Consider the following 24,202-nt stretch of genomic DNA (forward strand, 5'->3'; position numbering starts at 1 on the left):
GCAGGTCAAACTAGAAGAAAACGATTTCTTCAGTGTCATTTTTCTCTGGTTTTTCTCTTGGTGATTGCTTATACTGCAGACAGAATAGAGGATCATAGCTTACTGGTGGTGTGTATTTAGTACATGAAAGGTTCCACATTCAGTATTTGATGTGGGACAAAGGCTGGGAAATACCTCTGTCCATGGCCTTGACAAGTTATAGTTATTAGCTAAGTAAGAATGCTGGCTCCAGATTTGATTAGACTTCCAACAGACTCACTGAAATCAATAAGACAGAGAATCATAGAGTTGAAAGAGATCAAAAGGGTCAACCAGTCCAACCCACTGCCATGCAGGAAAATATAATCAAAGCACTCCCAACAAATGGCTGTCCAAACCCCCCAGAGAAGGAGACTCTACCACACTCCAAGGAAGCATACTCTACTGTCTAATAGCTCCTGCCATCAGGAAATTCTTCTAAATGTTTAGGTGGAATCTAAATTGAATCCATTGCTCCTTGTCCTAGTCTCCAAGCCAGCAGAAAACAAGCTTGTCCCCTCCTCATTGTGACATCCTTTAAAATACTTAAACAAGGCTATCATGTCCCCACTGAGTCTCCCCCCCCCCCAAGCTAATTACAATATACACAGCTTCATCAGTCATTCCTTATAGAGCTTGGTTTCCAAACTTTTGGAAACCAAGCTCTGGACATGTTCCAACTTATAAAAATCCTTCTTGAATTGCAGTGCCCAGAACTAGACACAGTATTCCAGATGTGGTCTGACCAAAGCAGAACAGAGTAGGATTATAACTTTCCTCAATCTAAATAATATACTTCTATTTCTGCAACCTAAAATTGCATTGGCTTTTTTAGATGCCACATCACATTGTAGACTCATGTTCAGCTTATGGTCTACTACAATTCCTAAATCACATTACATGGGCTGTTTTCAATCCATTTATCACACATCCTATATCTGTGCATTTCATTTTTATCTTAAACCCATACTGAATATCTTCTTTGTATATTATTTTAATCTACCATTGAACACCTAAAAAGAGCTAATGTCTTGATCCAACTTATAATGTATTTGTCATGTTGTTGTTTTGTTTGTTGTCCTGAAACCACTTGCCTCAGGGCAAAGCACAAAGATAAATAAATAAATAATTCACATAAAGGAACATCTCAAGGACAGTCATTTAAAAGGATAGAATAGTGATGGGGGCTTGCGGTCAGTAAAATGCCGTGAGATCATATCAAACATTTTGGACCATTACAAAATTGGGAGGCATAAAAGGAAGATGTGGATCCACCCATGATATTTATGTTCACTCACAGGAGTCCAGTGAATTCATTTATTCCTTGTGATTTCAAACCCAGAAACAAACTGTACCCAAGAACATGAACAAGGTATATTGTGGGCAATGTAGAGTTTCAGGAAGAACTCAACTTATTTCATTTAAAAGGGTTGAGTTTGTTTATTTATTAAAATGAAACCTCAAAATATTTTTCCTAAAATAGTGATTGCAGAGTTCCATATTGTTCTAATCGGGGACAAACAATTTCCTGCCCAGCTGTTGGTAATGAGTCACTGTGAATCATCCCATCTATGAGGGAAATATGGGAATAATTTCTATCAGGATCACATGTCATTTTAGTCTGAAGATCTTGAGCAGGTTCAGCAACTCATATCTCCAGAGAAGATTTCTCTCTGTCCTCTGGTGTCAGGAGGTAGCGCAGCTTGTATTGTGGTAGGGTAGCTTTGTTGATGGAAGGAACAAGGCTAACAGTACACTCAAATAGCAAAACTGCACTGCTTATCCATGCAGATAAATAATGCAAACAGGAGCACCATCTACTTTCTACTTCTAACACCAAATGAAAAGGGAAATGGCCAAATGGTGTAGAAACCTGATGACAGACTGACAGGTGGCAGCCACAGGAGAGAACATCGTTGCTGGGATGCCAGTCAGACAAAGCATAATAGGAGCCCATCTTTTAATAGTCCAGATGGAGTTTTGAAAATCTCGCTTAGCAGGTTTTGGGCTTTTTTTCATGCTGTGTGTGCTATTATTCCTTGTGGAGACACTGTGCTTCAGTTACATGGCAGGTAGCCATGCGTGTGTGAGAGTGGGGGTCGGGGGGGGGGGGGGGGGGGGAGAGATAGCAACAGATTGTAAGCTTTTGAGGTCATGGAGAGAAAATTAGTCACATTCAGCAAAGACACAGAGATGAAGGAAAGCTATACGTTGGCAATAGGAATGTCTGTCATGGCATTCCAGTTGACTCCCAGTGGAATACTTCAGAGCAAGGTTACAGGCTAGGAGGGTGTTGCTGTAATTGAAAACTCTTGACTGGAATTTGTGGGGAATGAAAGTGGAGGACGACAGCACAGTTTTATTTTTGTTTTGTTTTCAAAAAGAAACATGAAAACTGGACATCCAAGTCATTCTAGTACCAACTCCATCCCAGAAAACAGATGAGCTGGAAAATATGGGGTTAAGAGTACTTCTGAATCAGACATTTCAGCATATTGTCACATACATATGGGATGGAGGTCATGATGAAGTGTAATTAATTACTTCATTTAGATTTTTTTAATAAAAAAAAAAGAAGGGGAAAAAACACATCATTTGGGCTTCCTGCCAGAAGTCAGACAACTATTTCCATGGGAACTGTCAAGAAAACAGTAAATATGAGTGCAGAATGAATATTAAAAAGGGGGGTCCTCAAGTCTTTTAGAAACTAGATTTGTCTTTGTTTTTGAGCAACTCTGAGCTTGAAGGAATGGGGAGAAGAAGTCAGGAAATTGAACCAGGAAAGAAGGTGGCAATTTATTATCTCCCCCTTCCCCCCATATAGTGAATGACCCCTGTCCTTCAAAGCCGTATACAGGGTTTTCATTTTAGTAATCACAGTCATTTCCTTGATAAGCTCCTCACAGTGAGAAAAAAGTCATGACCTCAACAGTTAGCCCTCCTCCCTGCATTGGTGTCCTTTAAAGCTTCACCTTGACAAATTCAGTGCTGGCTTTGCCCTTGTTTTCTGAATTCCATAAAGTTTTCTGTTTTGAGCTTGTTGGCTTCTTTGAAATAAAAAAAAGAAAAAAAAAAAGAAAAGAAAAGGAGGAAAGCTATAATCTCACTCCTCCCAGCCCTCAACTTTTCTCATGCCAAATATTTATGTTTAACCAGCTTTCTTTGTTGAGCAAGCACTATGTAATGTATAGTCAAAGCTGAAAGAGCTTAACTGCTGTATCAACAACACATGTGTAAGTTGACCTGGCATATAAGTTCAGTGCAGGCTTTGGTTGTGTAAATTATGTATTTTGATATGACCAGTGGGTAAATCAAGAGACATTTCTTGGAGAGGTGAAAGCACCTGAGCTGCTTCAGAGGGCCAGCTGCCTCTGACCACTACTGCCATCAAAACAGCATGTCGCCACTCTAATCACAGAAGAGAATGCATTCTTTTTGGATAAAAGTTAAGGTGTATATTAATTGTTATCAAAATAGGATCCCATTTTATCTTTAATACGAACTGAAATTGAGCAGCCATTGGGTCAATAATCAAGCCTGAGAGATATGTTTTTAGATCTACTGATTTTGTGTAGCTTTCAGCTAGGACAGGGGCGTCAAACTCATTTTCATTAAGGGCCACATCAGCTTAATGGTTGCCTTCAAAGGGCTGCTGAATCCATGGATACAAAGGGGCAACTCTATTTTTTTTTTACATAGTGGTCAGTGCTTTTTAGTTTTTACCCAGTTAAGGTTCCCCAGATTTTAGTGAATGACAACTCCAATCCCTTTTGATTATATGCCATGCGGACTGGGGATAATGGGAATAATACTGAATAAACAGAACAAATCCCAGGCATCCAGATGTTACTGTATCATAACTTCCATCAGCTCTAGTCCTGATGTTTGATGATGATGCATACCAGAGAATTCCTCCAGCATCTCAAGGACCACATAATATAACACGGGCCATTTATTTATTGCTGATGGGGACAAAAATATTGGTATGAAGGAACTGTCAATTGTTCCATTGTCATGGACCAACCATCACCTGATCAAGTTTAGACTTACCATGGCCTCCCACTACTGCAAGGTTGGTGGCCCCTGCTGTTACGAGTCCTGATGTTGCCAATACCATTGCCCTTGCCTTCCTGGGTCCATCCACGCCCCCTTCCAGTACCATTTCCAATGCCCCCCCTCTTTTCACTGCCCCACTTTCAGTGGTGGCACTTTGGTAGTGGTGCTTCCAGTGGTCGTACTTCCAGCGCTTGGGTAGTGGGGGAGCAACCAGCCAATCGGTGCTTCCTTCCCCACTGTCATGTACTGGGGGGGGGGGGGAGGAGGAGGAGGGAAGTGTGGAGCCCCTGACTGTGTTTCACAGAGCCTTAGGATCTCCATGGAACACAGCCTGAGAACCGCTGAGTTAGGGCATCCACAGCTGGCAATTGTCCAGTTTCTTTTTGAAAGCACCCTACCACCTCTCCAAGCAATTGGTTCCATTGCTGAATTGCTCTCACTATCAAGAAATTCTTTCTAATGTTCAGTTGAAGTCTACCCTCCTGTAACTTAAAACCATTAGACCTAGTACTACCTTCTGAGGCAGCAGGAAACAGGTGTGCACCCTCCTCTTTGTGGCAGTCCTTGAGATATTTAAAGAGTGTGATCATGTCACCCCTCAGTCTTCTCTTCAGATAGCTGACTGTGACCAGCCTTGGTGTTAAAACACCTTTTTAATGTGCAAATTCACAGTTGGAAGCTGCTAGAATTATCAACAGCCTGAATACAGGATGGTGTTCTCCGAATCTTAGAATGTAACAAATATAGAGGGAATCAAGAAACATTATTGCAGTAGGGATCTCAGGGAAATATTGTTTTTTCTGAAGCAAGGAAGAGAATAGGAGTGATGACATTTCCTTCTAGCAGAAGACTGGAAACTTTATTTTCCCACTTCCCTTGTTGCTCCTTACTACATTTATCCTGGCTACTGGTGGGTTCACATCATAAGATTGAATGAATGTGACTACAAGCTACGTGATAACTGAGAAATGATTTTTACCATTTTTTAAAATTCCGAGATAGCCAAATACAGCCTAAATGCCTTAAAAGCATTAGACCCTATCTGTTCTTGGAAGCTAAGTAGTCGACTTTAGTTAGCACTTGGATGAGAGACTGCCAATAAATTATGCTGAGTGTATCTGGACTGAACCAACCAGTGATTTGATGGCAACAAGGGGGTAGTATCAGCTTGCTACCAAAGTAGTGCATACTGAACTGAGGTATTTTACTTTGGCCTTCTCATGAGTTGAGGTTGCTGCATTGTCACAGTCAGCTCCCATACACAAAATGTGCTTTCACGGTGCCAGTCCTCACATGTAGAGGTGGAATATGGAAAACCACTAAGACAAACAATTTTTGCAGTGGTGTCAACCATTTCAAATGCCTTCACCTGGTTATTTGATAGATGCTGACTATAACATCTTGAGTTTGCCTATTAAGATCTCTCCTTTATTGAGGAATTCTTGGGCATATTGTGCCATTCCATTTGGGATTTTTTATGTTTTGAGTTCAGTTGTGATTTATATATTATAGAATCATAGAATCATAGAATCATAGAATCAAAGAGTTGGAAGAGACCTCATGGGCCATCCAGTCCAACCCCCTGCCAAGAAGCAGGAATATTGCATTCAAATCACCCCTGACAGATGGCCATCCAGCCTCTGCTTAAAAGCTTCCAAAGAAGGAGCCTCCACCACACTCCGGGGCAGAGAGTTCCACTGCTGAACGGCTCTCACAGTCAGGAAGTTCTTCCTAATGTTCAGATGGAATCTCCTCTCTTGTAGTTTGAAGCCATTGTTCCGCGTCCTAGTCTCCAAGGAAGCAGAAAACAAGCTTGCTCCCTCCTCCCTGTGGCTTCCTCTCACATATTTATACATGGCTATCATATCTCCTCTCAGCCTTCTCTTCTTCAGGCTAAACATGCCCAGTTCCCTAAGCCGCTCCTCATAGGGCTTGTTCTCCAGACCCTTGATCATTTTAGTCGCCCTCCTCTGGACACATTCCAGCTTGTCAATATCTCTCTTGAATTGTGGTGCCCAGAATTGGACACAATATTCCAGATGTGGTCTAACCAAAGCAGAATAGAGGGGTAGAATTACTTCCTTGGATCTAGACACTATGCTCCTATTGATGCAGGCCAAAATCCCATTGGCTTTTTTTGCCGCCACATCACATTGTTGGCTCATGTTTAACTTGTTGTCCACGAGGACTCCAAGATCTTTTTCACACGTACTGCTCTCGAGCCAGGCGTCCCCCATTCTGTATCTTTGCATTTCATTTTTTCTGCCAAAGTGGAGTATCTTGCATTTGTCACTGTTGAACTTCATTTTGTTAGTTTTGGCCCATCTCTCTAATCTGTCAAGATCGTTTTGAATTCTGCTCCTGTCCTCTGGACTATTGGCTATCCCTCCCAATTTGGTGTCGTCTGCAAACTTGATGATCATGCCTTCTAGCCCTTCATCTAAGTCATTAATAAAGATGTTGAACAGGACCGGGCCCAGGACGGAACCCTGCGGCACTCCACTTGTCACATTACCATATGACTTACTGTATTTAAACATCTTTTAAAAACTTTTATGGTACACTGAATAAAGGAACATAGATTGGATGAATGGATATCCAGCCATGTGCCTATAGCAGTGCAGAAAGCTGGATACTGCAGAAAACTGACAGAAAAAGAATGCATTTATTTGTAATTTGATGTTGAAGGAGAGTTCTATAAATATACAAATAGCAAAAAAAGACAGATAAAAAAGATATAACACAATTTTATAGGAATTACCATGGCTGTCAACATGCATCTAGTCTAAATTCAAGATCCTGATAATGTCATTTACAGCTCTAAAAGGCCTGGAACCAAAGTATTGAAAGGAGCCCCTCTCCTCCATATATACATTTGCCTATTTATTAATTGTGTCAGAAGCAAGTTGAGGGTACACTTAACATGCATTTTAAGACACACAAAAAGTTGAAAAACTTGGCATTATGCTAAATGTCCTTTGACTAGAAGCTGGCCACTTGGAGTGCTTCTGGTGTCAGTGTGAGAAGATTCACCATTGTGCATGTGGCAGGGCTCAGGTTGCATTGTAGTAGGTGGTCTCTTTTCCACACTCACATGTCATGGACTCCACTTTGTAGCTCCATTTCTTAAGGTTAGCTCTGCATCTCATGGTGCCAGAGCGCAGCCTGTTCAGCACCTTCCAGGTCGCCCAATCTTCTGTGTGCCCAGGAGAGAGTTTCTCATCCTATCTCAGCCACTGATTAAGGTGTTAGGTTTTAACCTACAACTTTTGGATTCTTGCTTGCCGAGCTGTTCCTGCAAGTATGTCTCTCAATCTTAGGAAGCTGTTTCTTGATTTAAGACATTGGCATACTGGCTGATAATCTGAACAGAGGATGGGCTTTCATTATTGGTCCTTTCATTATTGGCTGCTACTTCCCAATGGATGTCAGGTACAATACCAGCCAAACAGTATAATTTCTCCAGTGGTATAGGCATAGACATCATGTGATAATGTGGCATGTCTTATTAAGAGCCACATCCACTGTTTTAACATGGTACAGTGTATTCCACACTAGGCATGTGTACTCAGCAGCTGAATACTAAAGCACATGGGCAGATGTCTTCACTGTATTTGATTGTGATCCCTAAGTTGTGCCGCTCACCTTTTGTAGGATATTATTTCTAGCACCCACTTTTTGTACCAGCTTGAGCTTCCGGATCACCGACAGAGGAAGGCCAATGTATTGGGGGGGGGGGGGGGGAGAAAACAGTGGTGGGCAGGCAGGTGAGGATATCTCACCAAAATCTTTCCCCATGCCTTCTGCTGCTGATTTTCATGGAAAGAGTTGGTAAAACCTGAGTTAAATCCTGCATTTGTAGATCCCAGTATTAATTTCAGGGCAGCTGCCAAGCTTGGGCAAATTCTAAAAGGCTGCCATGAATGGGTTCCCTTAACACTGATCTGTCTCTCCTATCCATGCCTGTGCAGCTGTTAATAATGGCTATTTTCTGGACTTACATTTGGTAAGTCCAGAGAAGTTAATGGACTTACCAAATGTCATACTTATGTGTGGATATATGCTGTATGAAACACATATTCATTGGGATACATTCCTAAACTTGAACACCTTCCAAAATTACCAGAGGGTTTCCTTGGAAGATCACCACAGAGATTGTATTTTAAATAAACAGTTAAAACACATTAAACATGCCAATTAAAATCCGGGTCCGGGTCAATTCATTGTCACTTCGAAATTGCTTATGTCTTCTTCATACAAGCTTCTATTCAATGGTCAAATGCAAGGTCCCACAACCAAGTCTTGAATTTCCTTCTAAAGGACAGGAGGGAGGTGGCCAGTCTGATGTCTTTGAGGAGGGAATTCCACAGACGGGGAGCCACTGTTGAGAAGACCCTGTCTCTCGTCTTCACCAATCGTGTTTGCGACGGCGGTGGGATCTAGAGCAGGGCCTCTACAGATGATCTTGAACTTTGTGATGATTCATAGTAGCAGATTGGCAACCAGTGGGTTAACAAACCCACCTTCTAGTCTGTCCCAGAAGAGGGATGCTGTATCTGGAAACTTGGAGTTATTCATAGCAATAATGCAAACTCCTAGTCCAAATCCACAGGCTAGTTGCCCTAGCCTTCCCAGCTCTCTAACTGAAAATCTTGGGTGAACTATGTACATTTAAACCAGGACAATTTAACTTTGCCTAATGGAATAGATTTTCAATAACATCCTTCTATCAGGGAGGCTGATGGCTACAGTACCACTAATGGGTCCTCTAGAGAGTTTCAAGATTTGGCACTCATTCCACAATGGAGATCCCTGATGCCAGGCATGAGTAACTTGCCTATTTGTGATGTGCAAAGAAACATGCAATGTTTATCATAGATTCCCTTCCCACTATCGATACCTCCTCCACAGGGAGGAGGGAGCAAGCTTGTCTTCTGCTTCCCTGGAAACAATGGATTCAAACTACAAGAGAGGAGATTCCATCTGAACATGAGGAAGAACTTCCTGACTGTGAGAGCCGTTCAGCAGTGGAACTCTCTGCCCCGGAGTGTGGTGGAGGCTCCTTCTTTGGAAGCTTTTAAACAGAGGCTGGATGGCCATCTGTCACGAGTGATTTGAATGCAATATTCCTGCTTCTTGGCAGGGGGTTGGACTGGATGGCCCATGAGGTCTCTTCCAACTCTTTGATTCTATGATCTCAAGATAGTAAGGGAAGGAGATCCAACATCTAGGCTTAATGCAAAGTCCAAACAAACTTCTGAGTATGTATATAGAAATATGAGTATCCCAAGAAATTGTACCTGATGCAGAAAATAATAAATGGGCAGATCAATTCTGTATACAATATGTGTGTGTGTGTGCTTTCAAGTCGGTTGTTGCCTTATGGCAATCCTACAAATTTAATAGGATTTTCTTAGGCAAGGAATTATTTGAGCTGGTTTTGTGAGTTCTTTCTTCTGAAGCAATAGCTTGGTATTCTTTGCAGTCTCATCCAGGGTTGGCCCTGCTTATCTTCCAAGATCAGACAGGATATGGTTCCTTTGGGGTATTCAGGTGGGTATACGAAATACATATACAGAATTTTTTGAAATATGTCCCCATGTGACATGCGTGTTTAGGTCTCTTTCGGGATGGGGCACAAGAGGACTACTTGTAATCCATCCAAATATTCTTCTTACAGGCATGGGGGGCACTGTTACTCCTGCTTAGTGGTTATGAGAGGATCAGGGAGCCAACACAGAGGTAAAAGATGCAGCTAATCCCATCTCTGAGGGGAAAGAAAATGAGGATACATTCTCATCTATACAGGGAGAGCATTATTGGTGCTTGAAGGTCACACAATTGTGTAGTTGGAGCATTACATTTCAGTCATTTGATCCGAGGTCTTGGCTAATATCTTCCAACATTATAGCAACTGTGTGCATTCTTCCCTCAACACCTCTCAGTATATCTGGATTATATGATGTACTTCTCTAGCTGGCCTGACTTTAGTTTCTCTTTGATTGGCAGGCTGACAGCACAATGGAGCGTGGAAGATGAAGAGGAAGCAGCAAGGGAACGCAGACGAAGGGAACGTGAGAGACAACTTAGAACTCAGGCAGAAGAAGGCCTTGTCAGCACCAGCACATCTTCAGAAAGTGGACTGGCCCCCCAAGAAAGCCAGTAAGAGGCAATGGAGGAGAAAATTACCCTTCTACTTTTTCAAGTTTGCTATTAAAAATGATGTAACTGCCTCCACTAATAAAGGCAGTTCCCAAGTTACAAACATCCAAAACGCAAATGACTCATAGTTAAGAACTGGGACGAGGCAACAGGAAGTGAGAGAAATCTACCCCTAGGAATGGAAATTCCCTACTAAAAGAGTTATCACAGGGAAAAGGGGTCTCCACTGAACCTTTCTCACCAATCCTTGCTTCCACACAAACCAAATTTTCCAAAATTCTATTATCACAGGGACAGAAAGTGAGGTGAAGTCTTCTGAACAGGGGCATAGACAAACCAGAGGGGTGTTAATCACTCCCTTTGTTATCCAAAGCTTGCATATATATGTGTGTGTGTGTGTGTGTGTGTATCTGAAGTTACACTTTCAAATATACCAGTTTCAACATAAATATAAATTCAAATTAAGAGCAAACCTACAGAACTATCATGTTTGTAACTTGGGGACTATCTGAATAGGTTTTGTGTGCCTTCAAATTACCTATTGGCTTATAGCAATCCCATTCCTTTTGGAGGGTCTTCTTAGACACACATTCTATGTGGAAAAATGATAGCAGCAGTGGTGGCTCTTTTTTGCTTCTGCAAATGGGAAACAAAAATTGGATTAAGATACTAGGATTATATAATAAATTGAAACAGGGAAAGTATGGAGATTGTATAGGTAAGGAAAGTATAATGGAAGATATAATTAAAAAACACAGATCTCAGAGAAAGGGTTAATCGGAGAAATATACAGAGGAATGATCAGAGATGAGGAATATATTATAAGAACACTGCAAAATAAATGGGGAAAAGAGGGATTACTCACAAGACAAATAATAGAGGACTTAATAAGAGAGGCTAGGAAAATCAAGATAGAGAAATTCAAAGAAATAGAAAGGAAATTCTTATGGAAATGGTATTGTACCCCAGCACAGTTATCAATCATGATTAACGGTAAAAGCCCAACTTGCTGGCACTGTGGCCTCAGCAAAGGATGGTATGCACATATGTGGTGGGAATGCCCAAAGGCAAAAACATTCTGGAAACAAATAACAGGTAAAATGGAGAAAATATTTAAGATACCACTGCAAATAAATATGGAGTTGATGTTCATGGGGATATTAGGATGCAGGAAGATTGATCCAAAATATCAGGATCTATTCAAAGCAATGATTCTTGCAGGGAAGGCTGTAATAGCTTGGGGATGGAAAGATGCAAAAAAATGGGATATGGTTAATTGGAATAATTATTTGTTTGACCAGGTCCAATCAGAAATTATTGCAATTGCAACCGGTGAGGTTATGAAGGAAGATAAAATGAGGAAAATTAAAGAGAAATGGTTCATATATTCGGAATGGATAAAAGGAGGCGAAGCCAATGTAAATATTGTACAGAGATGGGAAAAGCTGAGCTCATGGATGGAGTTAGAGTTCTAAAGGAAATGTGGTATGGGTTTGGGGAGGAGGAGGGAGGCGGGGGGAGGGGAGAGGGAAAAAAGTGAATGAACTCAGATATACTAGACAAGTGAGTGGACATTATTGAATGAAAGAGGTGGAGATAATGGAAGGGTGTAGAGAAATGTGATTATTGACATCTTTCATGTATTAATTGTATAAACCCACTCATAAAACAAATTATCAATAAAGAAAAAAAAGAAAGAAAAAAAAACATGGAGCAGCTGCTACACTAAATGCAGTCTACTGACCAGATTATTAGTAGTTCCCAATCAGCTTGATCATCCTTCTGGTTCTGTTTCCTGCCTTGCAGCTGCATAACCATGAAGAGTCTCAATAGGTTGCTTGACAGGCTACAATACCTACTTAGTGGGCCTTGTTCTGCTTGTTGTGGCAAGCTGAGCAGACTTGGTGAAGTGCTAAAACACTGATTTGGCCATCCTCCATGAAGTGGTTTATCATTGTGTGTAGACCCGCCTTCTCTCAGAAATGAAAATGCAAATCAGAAGAAATAGAAATTTCACTATTTTAGGGAGCTGACTCATTTCCTTCAGCATCTGTGGTGCCAATAATTGGGTTATCAGTCAGCCATATTGCCTGAAATAGAGAGAGCCTGTCTTTATTAGACCCATCCCAAGTCCTAGATGCACTTTAGCACAACCAATGCTGCTGCACACCACACTTTTAATCCTACGTTCCTCCTGCCATCTCAGCACTTTTAACCCTGTACCCCATTGCGCTGGCCGAACCAGTTTTAATAGTGTCTTGATGTATTGTTATTGTGGTTATTTTGCTTAATTGTTTTGATTTGCTTTGTTTATTGTTGTGTTATGTTTTATTGTATTGTGTTTTGAGGCTTCGGCCCGTGTAAGCCGCATCGAGTCCTTCGGGAGATGCTAGCGGGGTACAAATAAAGTTAATAATAATAATAATAATAATAATAATAATAATCCAACTGTAAAGCTCTTTTATTGTTCTAATCAGGGCACTGTGTAGACCATAACTCCCATCATCCCACACCATTGGCAGTGCAGCTTAGGGCTGACTGGAGGTGTAATCGACTAATTGCCATTCCCTGATTGATGGTATCTGTTGTCACAAGTTAAGTCTTCCCTGAATTAACTCACAGACTGAGTTTATTTGGACAGGATGTCTTACTGTTGAGCAAGACAACCCTGAAATGCTTTTCAGTTAGAAAATCCTATAACAGCAAAGACTGAGTGCGCAACATTGTGAAATTCCACATGCCCCACTCACTGTCAGCAAAATAATACAGAATGCACTTGTAAGACAAATTCAAAGGAGGGAGAGACAATTTGCAGGGTGCAACCCAGCAGATAACTTCATCCTTTTCTTGCCTACCATCTCTCTTCTGGATATGATTTCCTAACAGTGTATAATAACTGCATATTTTGGTCAAGCTTCAATACAGTAAGGAGGAAATTTGGGGCAAGTTGCAGTTGCAAGAAATCCTTTAATGGTGCATGTAGAACTTACAGGAACCCAGTCCTGTATACAGCTGAGCAACGCTAACATATAGCTATGCACCTGTTTTGCCACCACTAGTCAGCCATTGCAATTTATTTATTTATTTATTTAAAACGTTTATATCCCGATCTTCTCACCCCCGTAGAGGGACTCAGACTGGCTTACAGCAAGGATTCACTGCTACTAATACAAGTTAAAACATCATACAACAATACAAGATTAAAATATATATAGATAAAATACATATATACCAAATCGCCAAGGTAAAATCATGTTCAACTCAGTCCGCATATATGGTCAGTCACTTTGGTCTGTAATCAGTCTCGGCCATTATTCTGGGAATGCTTCATTCCATAACCAGGATTTCACTAGCCTCCTGAAAGGAAAAGAGGGAGGGGGCAGATCTAATCTCACTCGGGAGAGAGTTCCATAGCCAAGGGGCCACCACAGAGAAGGCCCTGTCTCTCGTCCCCACCAAACGCGCTTGTGAAGGTGGTGGGACCAAGAGCAGGGCCTCTCTGGAAGATCTTAAAGTCCTTGATGGTTCATAGGGAAGAATATGTTTGGACAGTTAAACTGGGTCAGAACCGTATAGGGATTTATAGGTTAAAACCAGCACTTTGAATTGTGCTCGGAAGCTAATTGGCAACCAGTGGAGCTGGTGCAGCAAGGGAGTTGTGCGCTCCCTGTACCCAGCTCCCGTCAGTAGCCTGGCTGCCGAGCGGTGGACTAATTGCAGCTTCCAGGCAGTCATCAGAGTCAACCCCACGTAGAGAGCGTTGCAGTAATCTGTATGGGATGTAACCAGAGCGTGGACCTGAGTTGCTCCTGAAAGGGTGGACTCTGCATGGACATTGAAGTCCCCCAGCACTAAAAGCCACTGGGACTCCAATGCCATGCCCGAGACCATCCCTGCTAGCTCAGGTAGGGAGACTGTAGTGCAGCGGGGTGGTCGGTACACTAACACAATCCCTAATCTGTCCCGGTCTCCTAACCTCAGGTGGACACATTCGAATAAGGTTGACTGCGGGATGGGGCACCTGACCAGGGAGATGGAATCTTTATAGACTACTGTAACTCCTCCTCCCCACCCCCCAGATCTCGGCTGATGCTGCACAGCATAACCTGGAGGACAAAGCTGGGTAATATTAACCTCTCCAGCTTCGTCCAACCAGGTCTCCGTTATACATGCCAGGCCTGCTTTTTCATCCAGGATTAGATCCTGGATGGTTGATGTTTTTCCATTGACAGACCTGGCATTTAGCAGCACCACCCTTAACCTAGGGGGACCGTCATCCTGGGTACACCAATTTATCATGTCAGGAGAGCGTTTTGGAATGTTTAAAGTTTTCTCATGAATTAGCCAAATTGATTGATTGGATCTCCCTTTTCCATATCTCCCTTCCCCATTATAATCTCAATGGGGCCCCCCATCCCATGGAACTCCCCCCACCCAACAGGCCCCCTCCCTTCCCCTCATCCTGATAGTCTAGTATTGGACTTTGATGTAATATATCAAAATCTATAGTTGTTAAAATTCCATCACTTTCATAATTCATTTCCTCAACCTCATAGAATCTTCCACTGATCAAACATCAGTCATAAAGTGCAAATATAAGGTGCAAGATGGAAAGTGCAATTGCAGGTTTAAAGTGCCAGAAGATCAAGGGCAGTATTGGTAAACAAGTACTAAAGTGCTAGTGGGAAACCAGATCCAGCGATATCACATTGAGGGATTAGTGTCTTAATTATATCAATTATTGATAGAGTTCATTAGATAACGTGCAAAAGTGCTACTGAAACTAGCAGCAAGTTCCAAAGGCCGAGTTAATAGATTTTAAATTAAGGACCACAGTCATAAAGGGCGGGGATAAAGTGCAAGATGAGGCAACACGGGGGAGGCAGTAACAGCGCACCCTTGAGTTCCAGGAGGGAACCGTACAAGTCCTCTGCTGACAACCCTCAGACGGATTGCAGCTGTTAATAATCTTCTCCCACGGTGGATCACACAGTATAACAAAGGTACATGATCAACATTCCTCTGCAAGATACTTCCTTGCTCTCATTCTCCTGGATTTGGACCATGTGTTGTCCAATGCCCTCTGACCAACAATGAACCTTTCTAGGTGACACTGTAGACCAGAAGATGAAATGTTAATTATTAACAGTGAATGCAGTGAAATGTTTCTAACATCCCGTCCCCGCTTCACTGCCTTTCACTTTCCTTTACTTACCTGTATCCAGTTTTAGCACTTTTGCTTGATGAGAAAGTATATGGAATTCAACAGCTAGTGTGATGTATTTAATGTATTTGTGTTGAGACTTAGGTAACAGAGATTGTCTTTCACAGCAATTGAAGTGATAATAGCAGGTTTTAATGAGGTACAAACTGAGAGAGCACTTAACAGCAGTTTAATTAGCAAATCAAAAGAACCTTCAGGCAGGTAAACAAATAGTAGTTAATCCGGATCTTCCAGGGCTTGCACTCAGCCGAAAGGAAAGCAGATGTAAACAAGAGCGTGTGGCAAAACACAAAATCAAAATAGTCTCTTAATAAAGCAGAGTTCAGAACAAAAACAAGGTCCGATAAGCAGATGTGTAGTCCAAAACGATTCCAAGGTCCGGAGCAGGATGAAGTCACTCACGTAAGACGATTCCAAGGTCAGGATATGCTAGGCAGGAAAACTGGATACCAGGAATCCAAGCAAGAGTTAGGCAGCATAAAGCATGTAAACAACACTTTGCCTTCTGCAAAGTAACATCCCTCAGCGTGCTCAATTTATACACAGTCACTATCACTTGATTGAGCCTCACTACTCGCATCTGAGTCATTTTCCGCAGCTGCTGCATCTTGGCCACGCCAATGCTGCCATCTTTGATCCAGTACCTGATCCTGCCAAGATGAACCCTCCTCCCAAGTATCCTGGAATCACTCGAACTCATCACTGGACGTAGCTAGGGTGCATATGTCCCTATTGTTCCTAACAAGAGTCCAATCTAGTTCCTCCTCCATTTCATCCTCACTAGAACTGGAATTGCCTGCTGCATCTTTAAGTCTTTTGGACAGAGTATCACTATCACTGTCAGACTCACTGGCCACCCGCTTTACTCCCTGGTAATCTGACTCTAATACATCCCCAGGGCTGAACCCTGCAAAGTCTTCTGAATCGCTCAGAGCCAAAAAGATATCACAAATGCGCTTCAGCTGCCGCTGATCCAGGTCTGATTCAGCATCACTCCTCCTTCTCCTGCAACCAGTAGTAGATACGGTGCCAGGACACTGAGCCTCAACAATTTGGGTTAGCCCCATGATATGGAACAAGGCAGAAATCTTTTATTTTTGAACACTACAAATTCCAGTGAAACTTCCTCAGAATAGATATCCAGATCTGGAACATGCTTTTTAAAAAACATTTGATCATGTTACCACTCCCATTGCAAGGTTTCATTTCAGTCCTTTGTGACCAAATATTTCAAATTATTCAAATATTTTATTTGAGGCATGCCATGGTTTTTTTTAAAACTCCTTTTTGTTCTGTAATATTCAACTCCCATGGGAGTCATTATGAACTCAGTGCAGACTGTTTAATGTATTTGCATTGCATTATAAATGCTGCAATGGACACCGGATTATTACATTCTAGGCTATCCAGTTAGGATGAGTAGTGTACCCCAGAACTCTTTTTTAGGGGAGGTCTCAACATTAGCTCTTTATGTTGCCTACTTGCAGATACTGAGGTGGTGGTGAATTGCTTTCCCCATCCTTTATTATTAAAACTTTCCTAAATATGAATACTTTTATGACCATGGTGTATACTTAGAAGTGCTCCCCATATTTTCATTGTTTAGCATTGTAAGTCACCTTGAATCCCATTCTGGGAGAAAAAATGGGATACAAATCTAATAAAATAAAACAATGTGTGTTTTCAGGTCACCCGGTGAATTTCATTGGTTTTCTTAGGCAAGGAATTCTCAGAGGAGGTTTTATTAGTTTCTTCCTCTGAAATATAGCCAACAGTACCTGGTATTCATTGGCGGTCATTCATTCAAGTATTAATAAGAGCTGATCCTGCTTAGCTTCTAAGATCAAGCAATTCCTTTAGTGTATTTAGGCCAACTTTAGCATGGCTTTATCTCAAGTGAAATGTGCACAAAATAGATTGTAGACTGTCTTTGTTATTCCCAGGAGGGTTCAACGACAACAGCTGACCTAGTATTTTAAGAGTTTGTTCAATCATTTAGTACACTCACTCCTTGGGTAGGTTCAATGACAGAGGATTCTTGGTAGTCCAATTTTCACAGATCATTTTTGTGAGGACTAAACATTCTTACCAAGCCCTGTTCCCCAATCCAGGGTTCATGGAATGACTATGGCATAAAGTTCAGCATTATTGTCTCATCAGGACTCGCTTGAAGCAAAGACCTAAACGTGGCTGCCTTCATGAAAACTATTCAGTCTGAAGACTAAAGGAGGCCCTGGGGAGAGGAAATGAGAAAAGGAACAAAAAGAGATCCAAAAAATTCCTCATCTCCCATGCACAGATACCCAAACACGTACTGTACATCTTAGTCCAATGGTGCTTTTTTTTAGGTCTTGAGGTTTGTGCATCTTTGCATTAGATTGCAGCCATTGTGTTGATCATAGCTTTGGAATGCAGTCTGTATACAGTACTCTGAAGGCCAAATGATGAACTTTTGCCAGTGGAGTGTAAATGCTCTTTCCACCCTTTCCCCTTTTCATTAATAATGGCACAAATATTCTTCCACTCTTTCTGCCTCCCTCTCTGTCTCAGGCACATGGATAGTCAATCCTATGAAGTTATTTTTTTAGAAAAAGCAATCACCCACAATTACAGTTCCAAAGTTCTGAAAATAAATTACTTACTGCAAGTATTACAAAACTTATTTTCTTCATTTTCAAAAGGAACAGAAATTGATATTTTTAAAAATCGAGGAGCTTCTTCCCCCTATTAGAATATTATAAGCCAGTGGTAAATGGCACAAACATTCCTAAGTGGTGAAATCACACAGCCCTTAACTACAATACTAAAAAAGTAATAATAATAATAATAATAATAATAAGAAGAAGAAGAAGAAGAAGAAGAATCTTACTCACCTCTCCTTGTGGCTTGAGGTGGGTCACAGCAGTCAAAAACATTCACAAACATTGTAAAAATTCTATAAAAATACACATTAAAATGTAGTTCTATAAAAGATACACATTAACACACTGCAAAAGGAACAGTGCTTAACCTTGTTAAGCCACAAGATTTATTACAAAAAAAAAGAGTTAATTACAAAAAGGGAGTTAATTACAGTGCTTGTAATGAATTACTTCCAAACTTTGGCACATGTGTCCTTAATATTTAAAAAGTAAATTTTCTAAATATCTAAATAGTAAATTTCTTTAATGGTTTCAGATTGTGAAGTGGTGTGAATTACATCAGTGCTTACTGATTAGTGATGCAATGGGAAATTTGCATGATAGCCAAGTAAGGATCACTTTGAAAACAAGCTGGAATTTATTTTGCAAGTATCATTCTGATCTATGTAATGTCTTGGAAACATTTACTTCTCACTCTGAAACAAATTTCCACTACCTTTTTAAAAACACCTTTGATGTTTGACTGACAAACAGTATATTATATTTCCTGGACTGCTATTGCTGGTGAATCATGACCTCAGCAAGGAGCAAAGATAATTTTGTTGGTGCCCTAGCAATAACTATTATTATCAGCAAACGCATGGAACCAAAGTTATATACTTTGAGGTCCCATTCATTTTAATAGGAAATTCAAGCCACAATCTCACTCATCTGGGAGACATCTGCATGAAACCTTTGAGTTGATATATATAACAATACATTGTCATGTGAAGGCTGGAGTCACATTTTCTTAAGACTAAGCCTAAATATCCTGAAGGCACCCAATCTCATCTGATCTTTGATGCTATGCAGGGTCACCCCTGGTTAATAGTTGGGTGGAAGGCTACCAGTGAATACCAGGATATTTCAAAGGAAGAAACTGGTTAAACCACCTTGCCAAAGAAAACCTGTGGAAACCATGGAGCTACCATAGTTCAACAGGTGACTTGAAGGCACACAGAAACTTCATGCAATATGCACTGTCAGGATTTACCAAGGACAAGTTCCCATAAAGCAATTAAAGCAACAGGAACATGATTGAAGAAATATTTGTATTTTGTCCTGTAAAGGTTACATTTCATATTAGCCACTCCAAAACCTTGAGAGAAAAATAGGAAACTATGCAAACATGTGCAGAGAGAAAGGCGGAGAAATAAACATATATTACATAGCCTTCAGCATTTCACAAATGAAAACTTTGATATTTGTGGCCAGGCAACATCAAAATGTGGTCAAAAGTCATTAATGAAAAAGATCACCCAAGCTAGATGAGCCTACAGCAGTTTGCCTTAGCCTGCCTGTGCTGGGAAGGGCTAGAATCCAACTCCTCCACATCCTCTTCCTGAGGAATTGCAATAACTGAAGACAAGAAGGAAAATGGGAAGAGGAAAGAGAAACTCAGATATTTTAAAGCAGCTGAAAGACTATATGAAAGAGGGTTGAGAATGTCCCTACCAAATCAAGAGGTTGTGATATTATGTAGTAAATCAAGACACTAAGGTTATAACCAAAGGGCATCCCACAAATAAAAGGTGAAATTTCAAATATATGCTAATTCTCATGACATATAAAAGTATTGCTTGCCCCATACCAACCAGCTATCTTCTTTGAGTTTGGAATTGATGAGTGCTCCTTTCCCATCTCTTTTCTTTACTCATTGTCATTTGTAAGTAAACAACAGGGAAGATCTACCTATAATAAGTGAAATGTAAGTGTGAATGTAAGAACTTCCAGGCAAGTTGTGAAAAACGTCAGCCAGTGATTCCCAAACTTTAGTCCTCCATAGTATTGAATTTAAATTCCTAGAAGCCTCAGCTACCACAGAATCATAGAGTAGGAAGAGACCTTGTGGGCCATCCAGTCCAACCCCTGCCAAGAAGCAGGAAAATAACATTCAAATTATTTTAGCCAATGATCAGGGATTCTGGTTGTTCAGGCCCAAAACACCTACAAACACTGGTGTAGGGTAACTGCTCACAAGGTCCTCCAAATGTTGCTGGACTGTAACTCCCAGTAGCCACAACCTTCATAGCCAATGGTGAGGAGTGCTGAGAGTTGCAATCCAGCAGCAAGGCTATGTGATTCCCATCCTGGTTTAGGGCCAAGAGATACACAGGCATAATACCTACTATAGCCTCATTTAAGGGGAATGTTGTGGAGCTTAGGAGTATATCAGTATATCAGGTTTGTGCCCAACCAGGGTGCTTGGCGTGTTATATTGTGTTTAATATCTTTCTTTTACCCAAATTTTTAGGATTGATGGAAAGCCAGCTGGGGGTTCAGAGCTGGAGGAAGATGAAGGCTTTAGTGACTGGTCCCTGAAACTTGAGCAACGCAAGCAGAGATGGGCAGAGATGGGAGAAGCAGCACCAAATGGATATCGCACATGCTATAGTGAATGTAGTAGAGAAGCTCAGCAGGTGGCTCCTACGACATGGGAAGGAAGGTAAAGAAACCTTTGGATTTATTTAAGGTGGGTGGCAACCTGTTAAGCACAAGCATTGACGTGGGAAGGAGAGCAGCACCATTTTGAACTGTGAACCTTGAATTGATCCATCCATGGAATTCAATGAGACGTACATGCAAAGTAAGTGTAATTAGCCTGACTATTCTCAGGACTAAAGCATATGTTTCATTACAAGGTGTTTTATTTCCTTACTATCTTTTCTGACCTGGATTTATTTTCATTCAACATTCTGGTGTTGCTAGTGCTTCTTTTATTTTGTGTCTTGAATACTTGCCTGAATGATGAATACAGGCGCCAATATTTGTGTACTTGTTAAGCTCAGAATATTACTGTTGTTATCTCTTTCTTTACAGAAGTGTTGCGCTTTTAACAGAAGCGTGTAATGTGTAATGAAAAAATTGTAAAAGCAGCCAGCAACATAATTAGTAATAAAATGAACTACTTTTCTACTACTATAGCGAATAAGACTTTTTCTACACAATAACTAACAGGAATGGATTACTTTCAAAGTAAACTTTCCATGTGTTTCTATTGACTTCTGCATCTCAGGCAGAAATTTAGGTGCTACTATGTATCCCAACATTGAGATACAGTGTAGGAGAAAATCCACATCTGATTGTTGCCTTAGAGTTGGTAAGAGTTTTAAACATTGTCTGGAAAAATAGATGTCAACGCAAGATGCGAGACACTCAAATAAGGAATATATACATATACCGTAGTTATAGTTTTGCTACAGGCTAATCTTGAACCAGTATGAATGTATGAACCAGTACAGTATGACCCTCGTATTAGCAGAACTGATATTTGCAGTTTCATTTACTTGTATCCAACAAATTATGTCTTCTCTAGTTATTTTCCAGGGCCTCCAGGTTATTTTATGATATGCATGCCAGAAGTTGATTATTGTATTGTGCTAGAAGATCTAGTGATACCTAAAGAAGTGTCATCTCTAGGGATATTCTAGGTTCTCCAGCATGAATCTATGGTATGCTTTCACCAGATGTTGTTCCTTCAGTCAGGTTTACTATTAGCTGTGGATTCATGTACACTGGAATATATCCCCTGCAGGGTCATATTTCATTTGTAAAGTAATCCTTATATAAGGTGATTGGGCAAAACCAGAATATTGTGATGTTCCCTAAATACCATAACATTTATTTCCATATAGCTGGATGTAGCCTTGTGGTTAGCTATTGTCCTGGCTAACTTTGATTTGTATATGACACTCCCCGGAGGGCCAGATGTTATAAGAGCAGGGCTTCTGCATCTTTAATATTAGTGCAAAACAGAGGATTTTAACAGGTATAGCATGTATCTGTCTTCTAGAGACTTAAGATTCCTAGGCAATCAGGTAGGGATGCATTTGGAAACTGTAAAGGAATAGATAATGATGGTTATGTTCTTCATTTATATCTCATCTTTCCTCCCAAATAATGGGACTCAAAGCAGCTTACAAATTATTTGGACATGTAAAGAGTAAAAACCATGAGTACAGATTTTTTTAAAAAGAAATACACAGGATAGAACAGCAAAATAAAACAGATCCCTTCCTGTTCCTCAAATGGCTAACACAGACATGCATGGGCTAGTTGACTTGATTTAAGAATACAGTAACAAGACTGATATGTTAAGCTCTATAAACCAAGTAAGATCTAGGCCTGAATTTTTGTCATTCCTTACCAAAGTATGTCCATTGAATCAGTTGCTGAAGGGCGAATCAACACTTCTATCATCTCTTCGATCCAATGAGGCCATAAACTCCTATAATAAAACTACAACTGCATTGGGCACCAACTGCATATGTCTGTGTTTGAACTGACTGGGCTAAAATAGGCTTTTCCAGCTGGGAGAGAAGAAATGCAGAGCACCTGTAACTAGTCAAGGCAAAGAAGGGGGAGAGCATTTTCTCAGCACCTCCACACATTTAGGTCTAGTAGCTTTGCAATACTTTCTGCCTTCCTGGACCTTGGAGGGCAATCCATTGCTGAAGTGTAAGTCAGTGGATCTTTAAAATGTTGTACTGGTCTCTTTTTTGTGTGTGTATATGTGTTTTTAAGTTGCTTGAGGATGTACAACAATTTCATGAATTTCATAGTGCAGTGTTAAGCAAAGAAGACTTTTTTTTTTGCCAGTTCCTTCCATTTCAATGGATTCTAAAAGTTACTGAGTAAAATCTTGCCTTCAATGATTTCACCCTTCATAGTCTCAATCTTTGGAAGCTTTGTGATTTTTTAAAAAGATTGTTCCACAGTCTCATGGGTCATAATGCAGCCCTTCAATATCTACCAGATACTATGAAATAGCAGAAGCTTTTTCTGTTTCAAAGGTGTGGAAACTTAGAACTTAGCATCTTTGCATTTGCTGGATTTTCTTTTTCACTTACCTGGATAGAATATTCTGGAGTATTAGTATTATTATTTGTTGTGAATTTCATGTGTCCAGTGTGTCGGTGGTAAGGGTCTTAAGAATGCAAGGCACCTGAGAATCCTACTTATGAGTTGTCATCATCACCATCTCATTTATACATTCATGACCTTTCCCCCACCTTTTTAGCAGTATTTGGACTCAGGTTATGGTGAAGTTCCATGTTACTTTAAAAATACAGTTAGTAGCGTGGTGGTGGTGGTGGTGGTGGTGGGTGGTGGGGGGTTAAAGTAAAATCACTTTTCAGATTAGGAACCTCCAGCACCAAATCCTAGAAGCACCTCAGTAGAACCAAGATCACTGCACACTGCACACCGCACTTATATTTAATCCCATATCCCTCCTGCCACATCAGCACTTTTAACCCTGTACCCCTACTTCGGCCGGCCCAGTTTTAATAGTGTCTTGTTGTATTGTTACTGTTATTGTTTTCCTGCTTAACTGTTTTTAATTTGCTTGGGTATTGTATTGTTGTATTGTGTTTTTGGGGCTTCGGCCTGTGTAAGCCGCATCGAATCCCTTGGGAGATGCTAGCGGGGTACAAATAAAATAATAATAATAATAATAATAATAATAATAATAATAATATCAAAGGTAAAAATACCCAGAACTCTACCATCTTCATCTCTAGTTCCATAATAAATCTTCTAATTAGTTTTAGAAATGTAGATCCATTTTAAGAGAACTACACTCTCCAGATCCTCCAAGCACCACAGTTAATCCACTGGGTCTCAATTCTTCAGATGGTTTTAAAATATTCAGTTTTTTCTCCTCCTCCCACATTCCTCTTTTGCCCTCATCTTCTTTCAGTTGAAGATAAAATAGTTCAAAGCCTGTAAGTAATTTGTACTCAGCTGGAAGGTGAGAAGGATATAATGCTTTTTAGTAGGCTCATTAAGGTTCTCCCAACGCCCCCACCCCACCCCACCCCACCCCATGATTTCCTCAATT

General features: G+C 40.7%; 1 protein-coding gene across 3 annotated transcripts in view; it reads left to right on the forward strand.

Annotated features, from left to right (window-relative positions):
• LSP1 (lymphocyte specific protein 1) overlaps positions 1 to 24,202 on the forward strand; it is a 108,136-nt gene that overhangs the window by 57,853 nt on the left and 26,081 nt on the right. For all 3 annotated transcript variants that reach the window (XM_060768699.2, XM_060768690.2, XM_060768709.2), the window contains exons 2-3: positions 10,084 to 10,236; positions 20,615 to 20,806. In XM_060768699.2, coding sequence (XP_060624682.2) covers positions 10,084 to 10,236; positions 20,615 to 20,806 — 345 coding nt within the window. The remainder of the gene's footprint in view (positions 1 to 10,083; positions 10,237 to 20,614; positions 20,807 to 24,202) is intronic.

The sequence above is a fragment of the Anolis sagrei genome, chromosome 1 (assembly GCF_037176765.1).
Source record: "Anolis sagrei isolate rAnoSag1 chromosome 1, rAnoSag1.mat, whole genome shotgun sequence".
NCBI lineage: Eukaryota > Metazoa > Chordata > Lepidosauria > Squamata > Dactyloidae > Anolis > Anolis sagrei.